General features: G+C 41.1%; 1 protein-coding gene across 1 annotated transcript; it reads right to left on the minus strand.

Moving 5' to 3' along the window:
- Nucleotides 1-1870: 1870 nt before the first annotated feature.
- Krt20 (keratin 20, type I) lies at nt 1871-11012 on the minus strand. The gene is made up of 8 exons (XM_013037804.1): nt 10602-11012; nt 7764-7846; nt 5957-6113; nt 5487-5648; nt 5140-5265; nt 3771-3991; nt 2467-2504; nt 1871-1978 (listed from the first exon to the last, which is right to left on the minus strand). Exons 1-8 carry the CDS (start codon nt 11010-11012, stop codon nt 1881-1883), a joined length of 1296 nt encoding a protein of 431 aa, XP_012893258.1. The 3' UTR covers nt 1871-1880.
- Nucleotides 11013-16010: the final 4998 nt, after the last annotated feature.

Here is a 16010-nt window from a genome sequence, read left to right on the forward strand (position 1 = left end):
TAAACAAAGGAGGAGGCTGCAATGCTTGATAAGAAATGTACGCATTATCCTGCCCATGTAATTGTAACCCCTCTGTACAGTATGTTCACAAAAAAATAAAATGATATAAAAAAATTAAAAAAAATTATGTCTTTGCCAAGTGGAGTGGTACATGCCTGTAATCCTAGCACTTGGAAGGCAGAAGCAGGAGGATCACACATCTGAGGCCAGGACTATGTAGCAAAACACAAAGAATTATATCTTTTATTTTTGTACAGTTTGGGGAATATTAAACATGGAGGAAATGATTTATGCATCATTTTGATAAAATTATTTATTTATATTTTGATGGTACTGAAGTTTGATCTCAGGGTCTTTTTGCTTGCTACACAAGCACTCTGCCTGATGTGATAATTTTAAATCTTTAGATATTTTGTTAAGTAAAGTGTGTCAGGTTGGTTAGTTTTCTGGTCTTTGTAGGATTTTTCTTTTTTAATTTCTTTCTTTTTTTTTCTTTTCCTTTTCTTTTCTGTACTGGGCCTTGAATTCAGGGACTCTTTGTGCTCAAGGCTAGGGCTTTACCACTTGCACTACAGTGCCACTTTTGGCTTTTTTTTTTTCTGAGTAGTTTATTGGAGATAAGAGTCTCACAGACTTTTCTGTCAAGGCTGGCTTTGAACTATGATTCTCACATCCTAGCCTCCTGAGTGGCTATGTTTACAGGTGTGAGCCACCGGCACCCAGCTATTACAGTGTTTTTAATCTGAGATTCTTTTTCCCCTTGAAATATAGACACTTGCCACCTGTTGTTGAATAGCATTGCAAACACCTGCAGTGAACGAACAGTACTGGATTGCCTTAGGGCTGAGCGATGCACAAGGGTCCCAAAGCAGCCCCCGGGAGGCTGAGTTCTGGACTCAGAGCTCAGTGGTTCTACAAAAGAGGGGAAAGATTCTGTAGTGGAATGTGGTAGAAAGAGAGAAAGGAACCAAGTAAAATAGCAAGGGAAATTTTGGAAGTAAGACCGGGGAGAGAAAACAAGAGCTTGAAGGAGAGAATTTAAAACATGCAGACCACAAAACAGTGTTGAGGCTGGGAGTGCTTCTGTGAATCCACGTACCTGAGATTACTCTGTGTGAGGCTGATGGGACAGGGGTTTCTAAAAGGAACTTTAGGCCAGGTGCTTGGTGGCTCACACCTGTAATCCTAGCTACTCGGAGACTGAGATGTAAGAAACACAATTGGAAACCATCCTGGGCAGGAACGTCTTATCTCCAATATACTCTTATCTCCAATAGACTACTCAGAAAAAGCCAGAAGTGGTGTTGTGGCTTAAGTAGTAAAGCACTAGCCTTGTGGCTTAAGTGGCAGAGTGTTAGCCTTGAGCAAAATGAAGCTCAGGGACAGTGCCCAGGCTCTGAGTTCCAGCCCCGGGACTCTCTCTCTCTCTCTTTCTCACTCTCTCTCTCTCTCTCTCTCTCACACACACACACACAAATAAAAGGAGGTTTAACAATTTAGAAACAGGAACACAAATTGGAGAGAGATTTATTTTTTAATTTGCATAGAAGAGACTGTGAGGCAGAGTATGATTAGGATGTGTACAATTGATAATTGGGTTCTATCACTTGTAATTGGTATGCTGTGTGATAAAGATGGCAGTAGTGATGTTTTAAATATTCTAGTGCCGGTTGATTTCATTTTTTTTTTTTTGCAGGCAGTTTGAAGCTCCTCTGAGTTAAACATTTCTATCTAATTACAGAGAGTAATAGATAGGCTTCTTCCTCTTTCTAATGACCAGAAAACATTAATAGTGATTTCTGATGGCCACTTTCTTGAAGGTAGCAAAATTTAGGGCCATTTTCTTTCAAAACCCCAGCAACACCTCCTCCTGGCAGCGGTTATATACTTTCTTCCACCTCTTTCACTTCAGATGACACGACCTTGCCATCCACCACTTCCTGCACAACAGTCTTGATCTTCCTGGTTTTCTTTATGTCTGAGTGCAGATTAAACATTACATGTCAGTTCAGGCACATCACTGCTGGTCTACAAAATTCAAGCTGATGGTTATCCTTTGGTGCTTATTTCCATCTCTTAGGAAACCATTAGAACCCATCCTTTTTCTTAAATAATCTTAGTTTTAAAAATAAATAAATGCTGAAAATGTATCATCCTTCCCAAATGAAAAATATTTTTTCATACTCCTTCCACCCCAAACGGAAATATACAGTCTTGAGTTTAGCAAAAAGTCACATTTCCCTTTTGATGCTTTCTCTGCAGGATCTCAGGGTGTCTTAGGATAGCAATAGCTCTGGTTGAGAGAATTGCCTCTCATATGATGTGTGCTAAAGTTCTCTTAGGGTTGCTTTATTTGACATTCATGAGTTTTAGGGTCCCCATGTCTCAACCACCTTTGGTCTTTCACTACTAGCTTCTGAGATTTCAGTGTTCCAGAAAAATACTCCCAAAGTTCAGAACACTTACCTTTCTCTTCCAAACTTTGTAACTGATATTGTATAGTTCTGTGGGGAAACAAAAAAGAAAGTGTTACTCACATTTTGAAAATGGAGTGATCCCTTCCCTTTTCTATTTTAAAACAAAGTCTGAGTAGTGTGTATTTAAAGGATGTTTCCTATTTCCTTGTGACAATGTTTATTTCAATATGGAGTTCCTACTTTTTCCTTCTTCTTACCTTTCTTTCTTCCCTCTTTTTTCCTTCCTTCCTTATTTCCTTCCTGTCTTTCCTCCCTTTCTTCCATCCTTCTCTCCCTCCCCTCCCTCTTTCCCTCTCTTCTTTCCTTCCTTCCTTCTCTCTCTCTTTCTTTCTCCTTCCTTCCTTCCTTCCTTCCTTCCTTCCTTCTTTCCTTCTTTCCTTCCTTTCCTGTCTCACCGGCTCTCTCCCTCTCCCTCCCTCCCTTTCTTTCCTTCCTTTCTTTTCTTTTTTGTGATTCTGGGGTTGGAACTTCAGAGCCTCAAATTTGCTACTCGGGTTCTCTACTTCGCTACTACTTGAGCTATGCCTCTAGCAAATGTTATATTTTACTTTTCAGATAAATCATGTGCTCTTCCCCAGGCTGGCCTTAGAATGCAATTTTCTTACCTTTACTTCCCAGATAGCTGGAATCACAAGACATGTGTTACCATGCCTATCTTGTTTTTTGAATCAGAACTTCACTAACTTTTTGCCTGGGTTGGCTTCCAAATTGTGATCTTCCTATCTCTCCCTCCTGAGTAGCTAAGATTACTTCTGGCCCTTGAGTATCCTACTTTTTAACAAGAAAAATTTATAGCCTCAAAACTGATCTGTTAACCTTCCATTAGAAGTTTCTCAAGGTAGAGCTTCAAAATTGGAGTGGAAGTTTAAGTCCTGTGTTCTGATGCTCTTGGATGTGATATCTAATACTAGTTGCTGTTTCAGCAGTGCTGACTCACAAACTCAGGTTCCCACGGACCTCCCGTGGCCTTCTGTTTAATTTGCAAATGCTCAATGAGAACTTTTCAAAAGGTACTATGTTTTCAGTTGTCTACTAATTGTTTAAGAAAAATCTATACAAGCCTAATCTGTAGTGTAGATAGCCATCTCCACACACATTCCTACCATAGAGCACAGGGTTCAAAGGTTAAGCTTGCTGTTTTGGGTGTGTGTATAATTTTGGGGCATATTTTTGTGTTGTCATAATTGTGTTTGTATAACTCAGTGTTGGTGCTGCCTCACAAGAGACACAGAGAGAAGAAAAGAGAATAGGAAATAGGCAGGGGCCCACATCCCTGGCTGAGAAGAGCCTTACTGTACGTCTTCTCCCTCCAGAAGGCGCCGGTAGGTAGCGATCTCCTGCTCAAGCCGGGTCTTTATGTCGAGGAGCAGAGCATACTCATTGTTCTGGCGTTCCATGTCACCCCGGATCTGCAGCAGTTGTGCTTCTAGGGAGCTCAGCAGTCCCTGGATGGTGGCCAACTGGTTGCTGTAGCGAGCTTTTGTTTCCTCTAGGGTGAGCTCTAGAGACTCTTTCTATAAATGCAAGATAAACAGGGGCTTCTTATCTGAGGACTTGATGGAACTACTCACTCAATTTTAATTTCTTTTAAAAAGAATTCCCACGAAGCTGGTCTTGGGCAATGTGCATGTTTCTAGTCCTTTCTGTCACTCCTCCTATCTAGACAACCTTAGCTGGCCAGTTAGGATTCCCTGGCTTGTGGATTTTCCCTGTTGCTTGAAGCTTCACCCCTGCTCATCCCTCATTGTGGTACATTGTGTTGTTGCTCCCTTGGTATTTGCTACTTTATCCTACCTGACCTAGAAGAGGTCACACCTCTAGTCCCTTCAGCATCCTTGGCCACATGAACCATGCTCTGAGTGGAAGATTAGACTTCTTCAACCTATGAGGTCAGGCTGAGTAAGTGATTTTTCTTTTGCCTCTGAAATGCAAGCCAAACGGACAGATGCCTTTTCACAAAAGAGGAGCTCTAAGAGCAATCACATAGCTCAGTCGTTGCTCTTTGCTTTCTGCTGAAACTAGCATGTCTCAGATTGGGTGAAATCTCATGGAACCATAGTGATATTACTGTACTTTACCACAGCATGATTTACCGTGGGCCAGCTGATTTGTTTAGTCTGCAGTGTCTTGATTTCTGTTCTCCAACTTAAAAACCCATCTCAGTGTGTGTGTGTGTGTGTGTATGTGTGTGTGTGTGTGCGCGCGCACACGCGCACGTGCCTGTACACGCGCACTGCTCCTGGGGCTTGAACTGAGGACCTCTGCACTGTTTCTACCATTTGAGCCGCAGCTCTGCTTCTATTTTTTGGTGGTCAATTGGAGATGAGACTTTCCTGTCCAGGCTGGCTTTGAATTGCAGTCCTCCAATCTGTAATCTAGGATTACAGATGTGAGCCACCAGCATCCAGCCCGTGTCAGTTTTTAAGATCTAGTTTACATGCCATTTCTCCTGTGAAATCTTCCCAATCTACTCTTTCCTCTGCATTTGTCCACCACACTGACCTTTCCTTTTGTCTTTTCATTATTATGAGTTGTTTAACTTGTTTCTCTCTTGGCTCTGCAAGGGGAGAGGTTATTTCATCTAGATCTTTTCGTTTTCAGAGTTCTGAGCACAGACAATGAACCCACATTGATTGAGCAATGGAAGTTAAATGTCCTTTACCATGCTGAGGTAAGACTGGAGCTCGATATCCAGGTTCTGGTAGGTGCGTCTCAGCTCTGTCACTTGAGTCTCTGTGACTTTCAGTTCTTCGGTGTTTACTGTGACTTGTTGCTGCAAAGCTTCAGACTAAAATTCCACACATGAAAACAAGTAAGTAACTGAGGGGGAAAAAAGAAGGAAGGAAGGGAGGAAGGAAGGAAGGAAGGAAAGAAAGAAAAGGAAAGGAGGACAAAAGGAAGACAGGAAGACTGAGGAAGTAAAGAATATCAGTGAAAGCAAAAGAGAAGAAAAAACAAGTTCTTTCTGGGGACACATTGTCCATACTTGCTGTAGACTTATGATATCACCTGTCTTTCAAACTGCTCCTTGGCCTCTTGAAGGTTCTTCTGGGCTAAGACTTCATATTTCTGCCTCATCTCATTCATGATGTCACTGAGGTTCAGGCCTGGAGCAGCATCCAACTCCACGTTAACTGTGTTGCCCAGCTGCCGGCGCAGGACGTCAACTTCCTAGGAGAGAGGAAATCCGGACTGAGTTTAGTCTGACATACATTCCCAGATAAGGCTGTGCAGAAAAGGCATGGGAAGTCTTGTGTCTTCTTTCAATGGGGACAAGTGAAAGAAAAAGAGAAAAAGAGAAAGAAAGAAAGAAAATGATACTGGGTATCGGGCTTAGTGTGGTAAAAAACTGTTAAGACTACCATTGTTACTGTCAAGTTCTTACTACTACCTACTCTTCTTCTTTGCATGGTTTCTCTTTCCCCTTATTATTGAAGCCGTTCTATCTTTCCCAATTCCGTCTCTGAATAGTTTCTCACCTCCTGATGTTCTTTTTTGAGGAGAGCCAGGTCTTTGTTCAGCTCTTCAATCTGAATCTCCAGGTCTGTCTTCTGTAGAGTCAGTTCATCAAAGACCTTATTCAAGCCTTGGAGGTCAGCCTCTACTGTTATCCGCATTCCCCTCTCTGTCTCAAACCTGTGAACGAATTAGTGTGGAGATAATGGAATCCCTCTGAAGCTGTTACAGGAGAGATAATTCAATAGGTTAAAATAGATTTTATATGTGGTACACCAGGAGATCAGTTTCAATACTGTATCATGTCTTCCTTTGTATGTCCTCAACATGTGCATGAGAATCTAGGAACCAGATCATTTGCTCCTTACTATAATCTGTGTGATTTACAATCTGCAAGAACTTCAAGTTCCTGACACAAGATGGAAGCACAGGCTTGTAATCCCAGAGACTTGAGAGCTGGAGGCAGATGCATCCAAAGTGAAGTATCTTAAAACAGTCATATATTTTCCTGTCATTCTTATATGTTATTTTTTAATAGCAAAAACTTTAAAAAAATGATAATGCAGTGGCTCACTCAGATGTTGTTCTAGTAAAACTCGAATGAATAAATTTCATTGCTTTAGTCTTCAACTATGCTTTTTAAATCACTGAATCAAGGTAGGAGGCTCTCTTTAGATAACAGGAAGGCATTAATGCAGAAGGGGAATTCTGGGACGCTCTGTTATTTCACCTGAGGATGGAGTTAGTTCTGTAACAGGTAGCTATTGAAAAGAATGTTAGCATGTGTGGAAACATCACAATGAACCCCTCACATAGTACAATATGAGGAAGAAACAAATGGCAGTCAGGGCACTGATCCCAAATCACCAAGTCCTCTAGCCCTCAATGATGCCTTTTCCCTCTTAGATTTATTTTTAGGATGTGAGTTTCAGACCCAGAAGCTTTGTTAACCTTCAGAAGCCTCAGATCCTTCCACTGCTCACTGTCAATTAGCTTAGCAACCTCTGTCACCTCAAGGTGTACAACAGTAGGTTGCAGGTATGTCAAGTCTGTGACTCACCCAATCTGACCAACCAAACCTTTATTTATGCTAAAAAATGGGAAGGAAGTGGCGCTGTGTCTCAAGCGGTAGAGTGCTTGCCTTGAGCTGAAGTGCACAGGGACAGCACCCAAGCCAAGAGTTCAAGCCCCATAACCAACCAAAAAGAATGGAAAAAAAAAGAATGTTTTAACAATAAGAACTAACCAATGAAAACAAATACTGGAGGTGTTTAGTTACATGCAGGATGATCAGATTTAAGGGTTGTGGAGAGAGATGTTCTTCCCTGAGAGCTGGGATGGATCACATTCACATAGCTTCTAACATCCCTTAAGTGTTAAGATTCTGAAATTATTTAATGTTGTTTCATAACCAACAACAATATGGTAATTTGTGTGCATAATTGACTGCTAAGAAGATTTTTCTTTCTTTCTTTCTTTCTTTCTTTTTTTTTTTTTGCTGGTCCTGGAGCTTGAACTCAGGGCTGGGCACTGTCCCTAAGTCTCTTGGTATTCAAGGCTAGCACTCTACCACTTGAGCCACAGAGCACCTGGCTCTTTCTGATTATTTTATTGGAGATAAGAGTCTCACAGACTTTCCTGCTTGGGCTGGATTTTAACCACAATCTTCAGATCTCAGACTCCTGAGTAGCTAGGATTACAGGCATGAACCACTGGTACCTGGCTTGTCATGGTCCCAGGCTTGGTGGTATACATTTGCAATCCCAACACTATGCCATCTTGGGCTACACTGAAAAAAAGAAGAAATTTACCATGGTTTTCAATACCTACTTCAGCCTGAAGTCTTCTGCCGTCAGTTTAGCATTATCAATTTGCAGGACACATCGAACGTTTTGCAATTGAGCATCTCTAATCTGAGAAACACATGAGAAGGAATGATATTTTCAACTAGGAAGGAGTTTAAAGTGGTTGGCTGTATCTTCCTATTTAAGTACAATGGTAGCAAAGGTGACTTTCATGTAAAGAATTACCACAGAAGATTAGCTAGGTAAGAGGAATATTGACAAGAATATTTAACAGAAATAGATACATAAAATGCAACTCTGGCCCCTAGAGTTTGGCTCACTTTCTTGTGATTTCACAAAATGATTGTTCTTTACTCCAATGGATTCATTGAACCTGAAATGAATATTTTTGCCTTGGATGTCATTCCTGCCTACAACATTTATATTAGTCACCTTCACCTGATACACTCCCCGCTCCTCCTTCCCATTTCAGCTTGGACAGTGTGGCTTCAGGGGAGCCTTCAGGGACATCCTCTGAACTTAGCTAGGATCTGCCTGGGCTCTAGTTGCCTGGCATGTCCCTCCTGCACTTATTGATCTGTGTGGTAATTACCTTTGCCTATGCCCATTTCCTTCTAAATCACTTTACATTCAGACTTATATTCTCTTGGGCCCATCATAATGCTCAGCCCCCATTACTTAGTACTTAGTACTTACTAAGTAATGGATGAATGAAGGGTAGGAGTCATTAGTTATGTATATCATGCTGGATAAACTATGGATCTTATGTGGTATTCCGTGGGTGAGTTCTATAAGATGTATGTGGATCGGATGCCATTATTTAGAAGGTGTTACAGTGGCAGGTGTCTTTCAGTGGATCCAGTCCTAGAGAGAGGGCTGCCTTGATATGCTTGATCTACCCCGTTAGACAGAACTAGTGGCTGTGCCTATGTATTTGAGATGATCCCAAATTAGTGCAGAACTGTGAACCTTAAGCCAGAAACCTGTGGCTTGCACCTGTAACACCAGCTACTCAGGAGTCTGAGATTTGAGGTAGAAAAACTCTATGAGACATTTATCTCTCCAATTAACCAGTAAAGAAACATAAACAACAGAAGTGGAGATATAGCTTAAGTGTTAGAGCACCAGCCTTGAGAAAAAAAAAAGAAAAGAAAAAAAGAAACCAAGTGAGCGTGCGAGGCCCTTGCTTCAAACCCTAGTACTGCCACCAAAAACTGAACCAAACCAAAACACGAGCCTTAAGACAAGCATGGGAGAATGGTTAGTTTATACTGAATGGTTTTGGTGTGAGCCTGAATGAGCTCTTGACAGGCAGGGCATTGGTTCATAAGCTGATGTTTCCTGAGATCTTTCTTATCCTCCCCATCTCCACCCACTTTTTATTTTTTTAATTATATTTTTTAAATATAATTTTATTGTTGTTATTAAGGTGTTATACAGAGCGATCACCATTTCCTAAGCTGGTTCTTGAACTTTTACTCTCCTGTAGATTTGAATCAGACTGTACTGATGTCTAGAGTGCAACTCAAGAATGAGCCCTGCTGATGAGTAAACAGCCTTTGCCCTAAAGAAATTATGTGAACCTTAAGTCAGAAATGGAAACTAGAAGGCAGTTTGCTTGATTAGATAAGGACATCGAAGCAAGGCAAACACTTGGTGTCATGTCTGTCATTTTTATTTAGGAGCAAAGTCTTCTCTTATTCCAGTCCACTGATAAAATAGAGAACTCCACCCGCCTTGGATGATATGGGAGTGGGTTGTGATATGATACAATAAATATGAATTGGGGGCAATAGAACACTTTATTGTTGTAGAAGTGGTTTCTAAGCAACTTGGTGATGATGATCAGATAATTAAAGATGACAGTTAAAAATGCAGGCATCACTGAGACTTTTGCCCCTTCTTTCCCCTCCCTCACCCCAGTTTCTGTCTTGAATCCATTTATTACTTAGATGTACAGTATTCTAATAATTATGTAATACTAACAAATTAAGGGAGAAAATCTCTGAATTGACTAAAATCTCAAAAGTTGATGAAAGTTCGATGACAAATTCAGAAATATTATCACATACTTAAAAAAATCAACTTATTTTTAGAGCCAGTGGCTCAATGCCTATAATCCTAGCTACTCAGGAAGCTGAGATATAAGGATTATGGTTTTAAACCAGTCCAGGCAGTAAGTCGTGAGACTCTGATCTCCAATTAACCACCAAAAAAGCCAAAAGTAGAGCTGTGGTTCCAGTAGTAGAGCATCAGCCTTGAGAAAAAAATAGCTAAGGGATAGTGCTCAGATTCTGAGTTGAAGTCCTAGGACCAACACACACATATCAAAATCCTTTTCAGGCTGGATGCTGGTGGCTTATGCCTGTAATACTAGTTACTAAGGAGACTGAGACCTGAGAATCATGGTTTGAAGTCAGCCCAAGCATTAAAGTCTGTAAGATTCTTTATTTCTAATTAACCACCCCAAAAAATCTGGAAATGGAGCTGTGGCTCAAGTGATAGAGTACTAGCCTTGAGCAAAAGAAGTTCAGGAACAGTACCTAAGTCCTGGAGCTCCCAGGAGCTCCTGACATCATAAAGATACAGATTCTAAAGATACAGATTCTAAAATTAGAGGACAAAATTATATTCTGTTTGTAATCAGATTTTAAAAAATTGAAGCATGACCTTCAGTCATTCTGCTGGGTGGATTGTTAGTAATTTAGCAATAAGGGTAGATGATAGGATATAGCCTTTTTACAGTTTTAATTTTCAACCTGATTTATCTTCCAGTGTGCACTTGGACCCACTTAGCACACATGCCCTCCTGATTGGTCATGCAGGGAAAGGTAAGGTGGAGGTCCCAGGCCACCCGCCTCACCTGATTTTGCAAGTCTTGGATTTGTTTGTAGTAGGCGCTGTAGTCCCTGGTGGTGCTAGGCACATTGGCTTCCTGCCACTGCTTGATCTGCATTTCCAGCCTGGAGTTGGACTGCTCCAGGGACCGCACTTTTTCCAGGTAGCTCGCCAGTCGGTCATTTAGGTTCTGCATGGTCATTTTCTCACTGCCCACCAGTAGTTCTCCTCCGTTACTAAGATCGCTCCCATAGCCTGTCAGGTGCCGGGAGGTGGAGATGCGGGTGCCATGGCCTCCAGCACCCCCATAAACACTGGGTGCAGTCCTGAGGCGCTGCATGTTCTCCTTCCTATACAGGGAGCTGTTCATGCTGAGCACGGGACCCTGCGAGGAGGAACTGAGGCTTCGGTGCAAGCTTCTGCTGCTGAACTCCATTGGGGATGCTGAGAGGCAGAGCCTGGAGCTGGGCTGGAGCTGGGTCTGAAGCTGGACCGGAGCTGGGGTGGAGCTGGGCCGCAGCTGGGCTGGTGCTGGATCACACCTGTCTGATGTTGGTGGTGTGGAGCTCACCTTTTATGGAGATCACACAAAGAAACTCCTCCTCTACTGTCTTGTCACCTTAGAACTGTCACAGTCCACCTTGCCTGGCCTTTTTTTTTTTTTTCCTTTCCCCTTTCTTTTTTGTACAGCAACATGTGTAATTTTATTCCAGAAATTACCACTAGAGGTCTTTCTTGGAGGCTTTCTTAGGGGTGATTTCTTTTTTTAAACATAGGTAACAAAAGGAGCCAGGAAGGGGTGTTCTTTTAGTTCTGGCACCTGCCACCTTGGTTTCGTGTCTTCCTAATTTACACATAAAGCATATTTAGGAGTCTCATAAATAATTTAGGCAGCTAACGAAGCCAGATGGGTGCATAATTGTGAGTCACACTTGTGATAAAGGACCATGGTTTGTTTGTATGATGAGTTGCTCTTCAGAAATTCTGTTTTATGCTGCTAAAATATATTTTTGACTTTGAAATTTATTCCTGTTCTGATATGATGTTACATTTTATCACTTTTGGTGTAAACGCAAAAATTGGACTATTAAAACCAGAACGATAGTTATAATAAATTATATATGTCTCTAGGCATACATACACAGTGAGACTGAAGGAGGACATTCTTTGGAAAGGAAAAGTGGGGTGTAATGCTTATGTACATCTGATCATTTGGAACAAGGTTGAAATGAACTCCAAGAAATGGAAATGAGTTTTTTAAAAAAATATTTTTTGCTATTTTTATTTTCTTTTTCTTTTTTTGTTTGTCTATATGGCTTTGGGAGTGTAAGGGAAGACAAAGAAATGGAGGGACAAGGGTTACACAAATGCAGCAATGGTACTTACTGGACACTATATTGAAAATGAACTATACAACTTGTGTGTGGGGGAGTGGAAGGGAAAAAGTGAGAGAGATAGAAGGGAAGAGGTAGCATTATCCAAAAGCAAATGTACACTTTGCCTGACTTATGAAATGTAATCCTTCTGTTTAATAAATGTTTTACTAATAATAAAAAATAAAAGAATGAAGCATTTGGACATTTGGAGAGATGTATTAGGAGAGTGATGGAGGAGGCAATTCTGGAAGTTTTTTGTTTTCAGTTTTATTTCTATTGCTCCGTGACTAGTTAATGCATTTAAAATGCTCTGTCAGGCCAGGCATTGGTGGCTCACACTTGTAATTCTAGCTACTCCAGAGGCTGAGATCTGAGGATTGAGGTTGCAGGCTAGTCTGGGCATTAAGTCCCTGTGAGACTCCTATCTCCAAGTAACCACCAGAAAACTAGGATTGGCTGTGTGGCTCAAAGTTGTAGAGTGCTAGCCTTGAGCAAAAAAGGGCAGGGACTGTGCCCAGGCCCTGAGTTGAAGCACCATGACCAATGTGTGTGTGTGGGGGGGGGCGGGGTGAGGATGGGGAAGGCAGCTCTGTCATTGTCTGACTGTAGGTCTTGATATGGAGACACTTAGAGTAAGTTTTTATAGTGTTGCATAGGGGAGTCTTTCTTCCCTGTAAAAGGTCAAGAAACAGATTCTGCCCTGCTCCAACTGTCCTACAGCGGCAGGTCTGCCTCTCAGGATCCCTCATGGAGTTCAGGTGCAGATGCTGCCTAGGGTAGATTTCTATACTCATAGCCTGGGCAGTTCCATGTGAAGAAAGGGGTGTGGGGCTTCCTGGGGGTGATGCTCAGCTTCCTGGAGACCACTGCATGCTGTCCACCTCCAGACGCTCGAGGCCATCTCACCAGTGGGGATATGGTGGTAGCACTCATGGTTTCAGGAACAAGTTTATCTGTTTGTCACCTTTCACTCAAATGCCCATCGACACCCCCTTGAAGCAATGATATCACTTCTTTACTCAGGTTAATAAGAAGGAATTAGGGACATCATAAGTAGCATGCCATTTGCTCTCATCTTGATCCTTACTTGAGCTGATATTTATCAATGATTAAAACAGGCAAGCACACACAAATAAAAAAAAAACCCAACCAACAAAGTGAATTAGCAATTGATTTACTTTGCTTTAGTGGCTCATTTGTTATTGCTGCTTTGAAAGCCAGTTACTTAAACAATGGTATGTATATGTGTGTGTGTGTGTGTGCGCGCGCGCATGCGCCTGTGCATGTGTGTGTGTGTATAAACCAGTTGCCTTTTTACTTGTGTGTGTGTGTATTACAAATATTTTTTCCTCCCAAGTAAACTTAAGACCATTTATATCTCAGAAATAATACATTTTCAAATATGATGCTGTGTTGGATTTTTATCTCAGTATACATTAAGTTTCTGAAAAGTAGAGGTGACAGAAAAGTAAAGAAGAATTTTCTTATAGACCCATGGACTATATATTCAAAAAATGAATGCTTTTTTTGGTACTGGTTATTAGGATAAGAGGAGGCTGTTTGATGAACATCACTGGAAAATTATATGATTTAAAATGCCCAAATTTTGTGGTGAGTTAGGCTCAGCTGAGAGTTCCATACACTAACACATACAGTCAAGAAGTATAGAAGCCTCGTGCAAGTCAATGGTTAGCACTGTAGTTTAGATCTGAAGTGTCCCATGTTGAAGACTTGGTCCCCAGCCTGTGGCACTGTTGGGTGGTGATGGGACATTTAGTAAGAGGGGTCTTTGGGAAAGAAATTAGGCCATTGGGGGACATACTGTTAAAGATGATGTTAGGACCCTAGCTTCTTCCTGTCTTTCATTGTTACTTGGTTGCCATGAGGTGAACAGCTTTTCTGTCCACCCAAATCCTGCCATAATACCTCTGTCACCACAGGTCCAAAGCAGTCCAAATGATTGCAGATGGAACCCTTTGAACCCATGAGTAAAGATAAACTGTTCTGCGTGTGAGTGTGTTGTGTGTGTGTGTGTGTGTGTCCTGGACCTTGAACTCTGGGCCTGGGTGCTGCTCCTGAGCTCCTTTTACTCTATAGCACTATGTCTAGCTTTTTCTGTGATTAATTGGAGATAAGAGTCTCACGAACTTTCCTGCCTGGGCTGACTTCAAATCACAATTCTCAGATCTGTCTCCTGAGTCACTAGGATTACAGGTGTGAGCTACCTCTTCTGGCTAAACTTTTCCCTCTTATTAGCTGTTATCTCAGCTATTTGTCATAGCAACAGAAAGGAAACTGACAGAATTAACTTTCCAGCAAGAATGGAATATAAATCCAATTGTTAACACATGTAATTTTGATTCTCTTCTTCAGCATAGTTCTTCCTTATGGCTGTATTAGGTTATATTTAAGACAGAGTTGAAAATTCTGGTCTTCCTTTTTTAAAGAAGTAACATTATGTTATCTCCCTATCTTGAGGCTGGCATATATAGGCTTCCAAGGTTTTAAGTTCGAACTGAGATCTGATACAATAAGGGTATGATTATAAGGTACAGCCCTCAAACTTGCTAATTTGTTTGAGTAGAAACATTCCTACTGGAAACCTTTCCATCTGTCTATTAAGGGTGAGAGAATTCGTTATAACCATAGGAAGTCAAGCTGGTATTTGGTAATTCAGTTTTTGAATTTTACCTGGAAGCTGAATAAAGAAAGATCCTCTTAACCTTTGTTTATATGCAGAGTTGTGAGCTTAGAGCCTTTACTATCCTAGGCTAAGTAAAGAAATATTTGATAGGTCCCAACTTCCTTATGGGTAATAGAAAGTACATGTTGACCTCTGAGATCACTCTAGTGTGAATGTTAATGATTAAGTTTGGAAAGTATAGTTCTCAGTGGACTTCATACTTCCTTTGTTATCATAGCTTGAATATGAGAAGCCTACAATCTGTGGTCTCTGGAGACATTATCTTCCCCAGATAGGGAGAAGGAGTGTAGGGTGTAGATGAAAGAAATATGGTCATGAGTTATTTGTTGGAAGCTGGGATATGGGGGGCCTAAGGTTTGATGTAATAAATGTACATTATTGTGTTTTCCCCAGTTAATCCAGGACATTAAGGTTTTGATTTATGCTTATTTGGTGATTCTGCCCAGCTGGGGTTCAATCAATTGATGGATTTGTTATCTTACTGTCTGGAGAATTATCAAAGCAAGAAGATAAATATACAGCTGTGTATCATTGTATCACTTAGCAACCAGGGATACATCCTGAGAAATATGTCATTAGGGGATTTCCTTGTTGTTTGAACATTATAGAGTGTACTTACATGAATCTGGATGTTACAGTGTACAATGCTGCAAAGCTTTATGGTACATCTCTAGAATAATTATGGAAGGCATAGCATGATCATACAGTCACTTACCATTGTGCAGTACTACGGACTGTACATAATTTACTGAATGCAGCTGTGTGTGCTACTCTTTGGCACAGTGGGCAAAACAGCCCTTTTATTTACATGAGCATCACCATGAACTCATGAATAATGCATGGCACTATGATGTTATGACAGCTATAGGGGTTATGATGTCTGTAGGCAAGAGGAATTTTTCAGTTTTATTATGATCTTATAGGATCACCATCCTATATATGGTCCTTTGTTGATTGAGATGTGGTTATGTGGCAGATGGCTACTTCCACATTGCACTGTTCTAGAACATAAAGAATGAATTTTTAATCTTGAATGAACAGATTAAAAGATCTGACAAGTAGATCTGAAAAATAAACTGTAAGAAATGAATATAGCCAGCACTAGTAGCTCAGGTCTGTAACCCTAGCTACTCAGGAGGCTGAGATCTGAGGATCACAATTTGAAACTAGACCAGGAAGAAACATCCATGAAACTCTTCTCTCCAGTTAATCAGCAAAATGTCAGCGATGTGGCTCAAGTGATAGAACACCAGTCCTGAGTGAAAAAGGTAAAGGACAGTTTCCAGCCCCTGAGTTCAAGCCCCCACTACTGGCACGCACATGCGTACACACACACACACACATACACACACAC

This window comes from Dipodomys ordii, unplaced genomic scaffold (genome assembly GCF_000151885.1).
Source record: "Dipodomys ordii isolate 6190 unplaced genomic scaffold, Dord_2.0 Scaffold7, whole genome shotgun sequence".
Taxonomy (NCBI): domain Eukaryota; kingdom Metazoa; phylum Chordata; class Mammalia; order Rodentia; family Heteromyidae; genus Dipodomys; species Dipodomys ordii.

Bases quoted from the DNA above. Each gene is read 5' to 3' on its own strand.
- Krt20 (XM_013037804.1), bottom strand. From the start codon at position 11,012: ATGGAGTTCAGCAGCAGAAGCTTGCACCGAAGCCTCAGTTCCTCCTCG. The intron at 7,847-10,601 runs GTGAGGCGGGTG...TGTGTTTCTCAG, and splicing joins TCCAAGACTTGCAAAATCAG to ATTAGAGATGCTCAATTGCA. The intron at 2,505-3,770 runs GTAAGGCTCTTC...GTTTCCCCACAG, and splicing joins CTGGAGGGAGAAGACGTACA to AACTATACAATATCAGTTAC.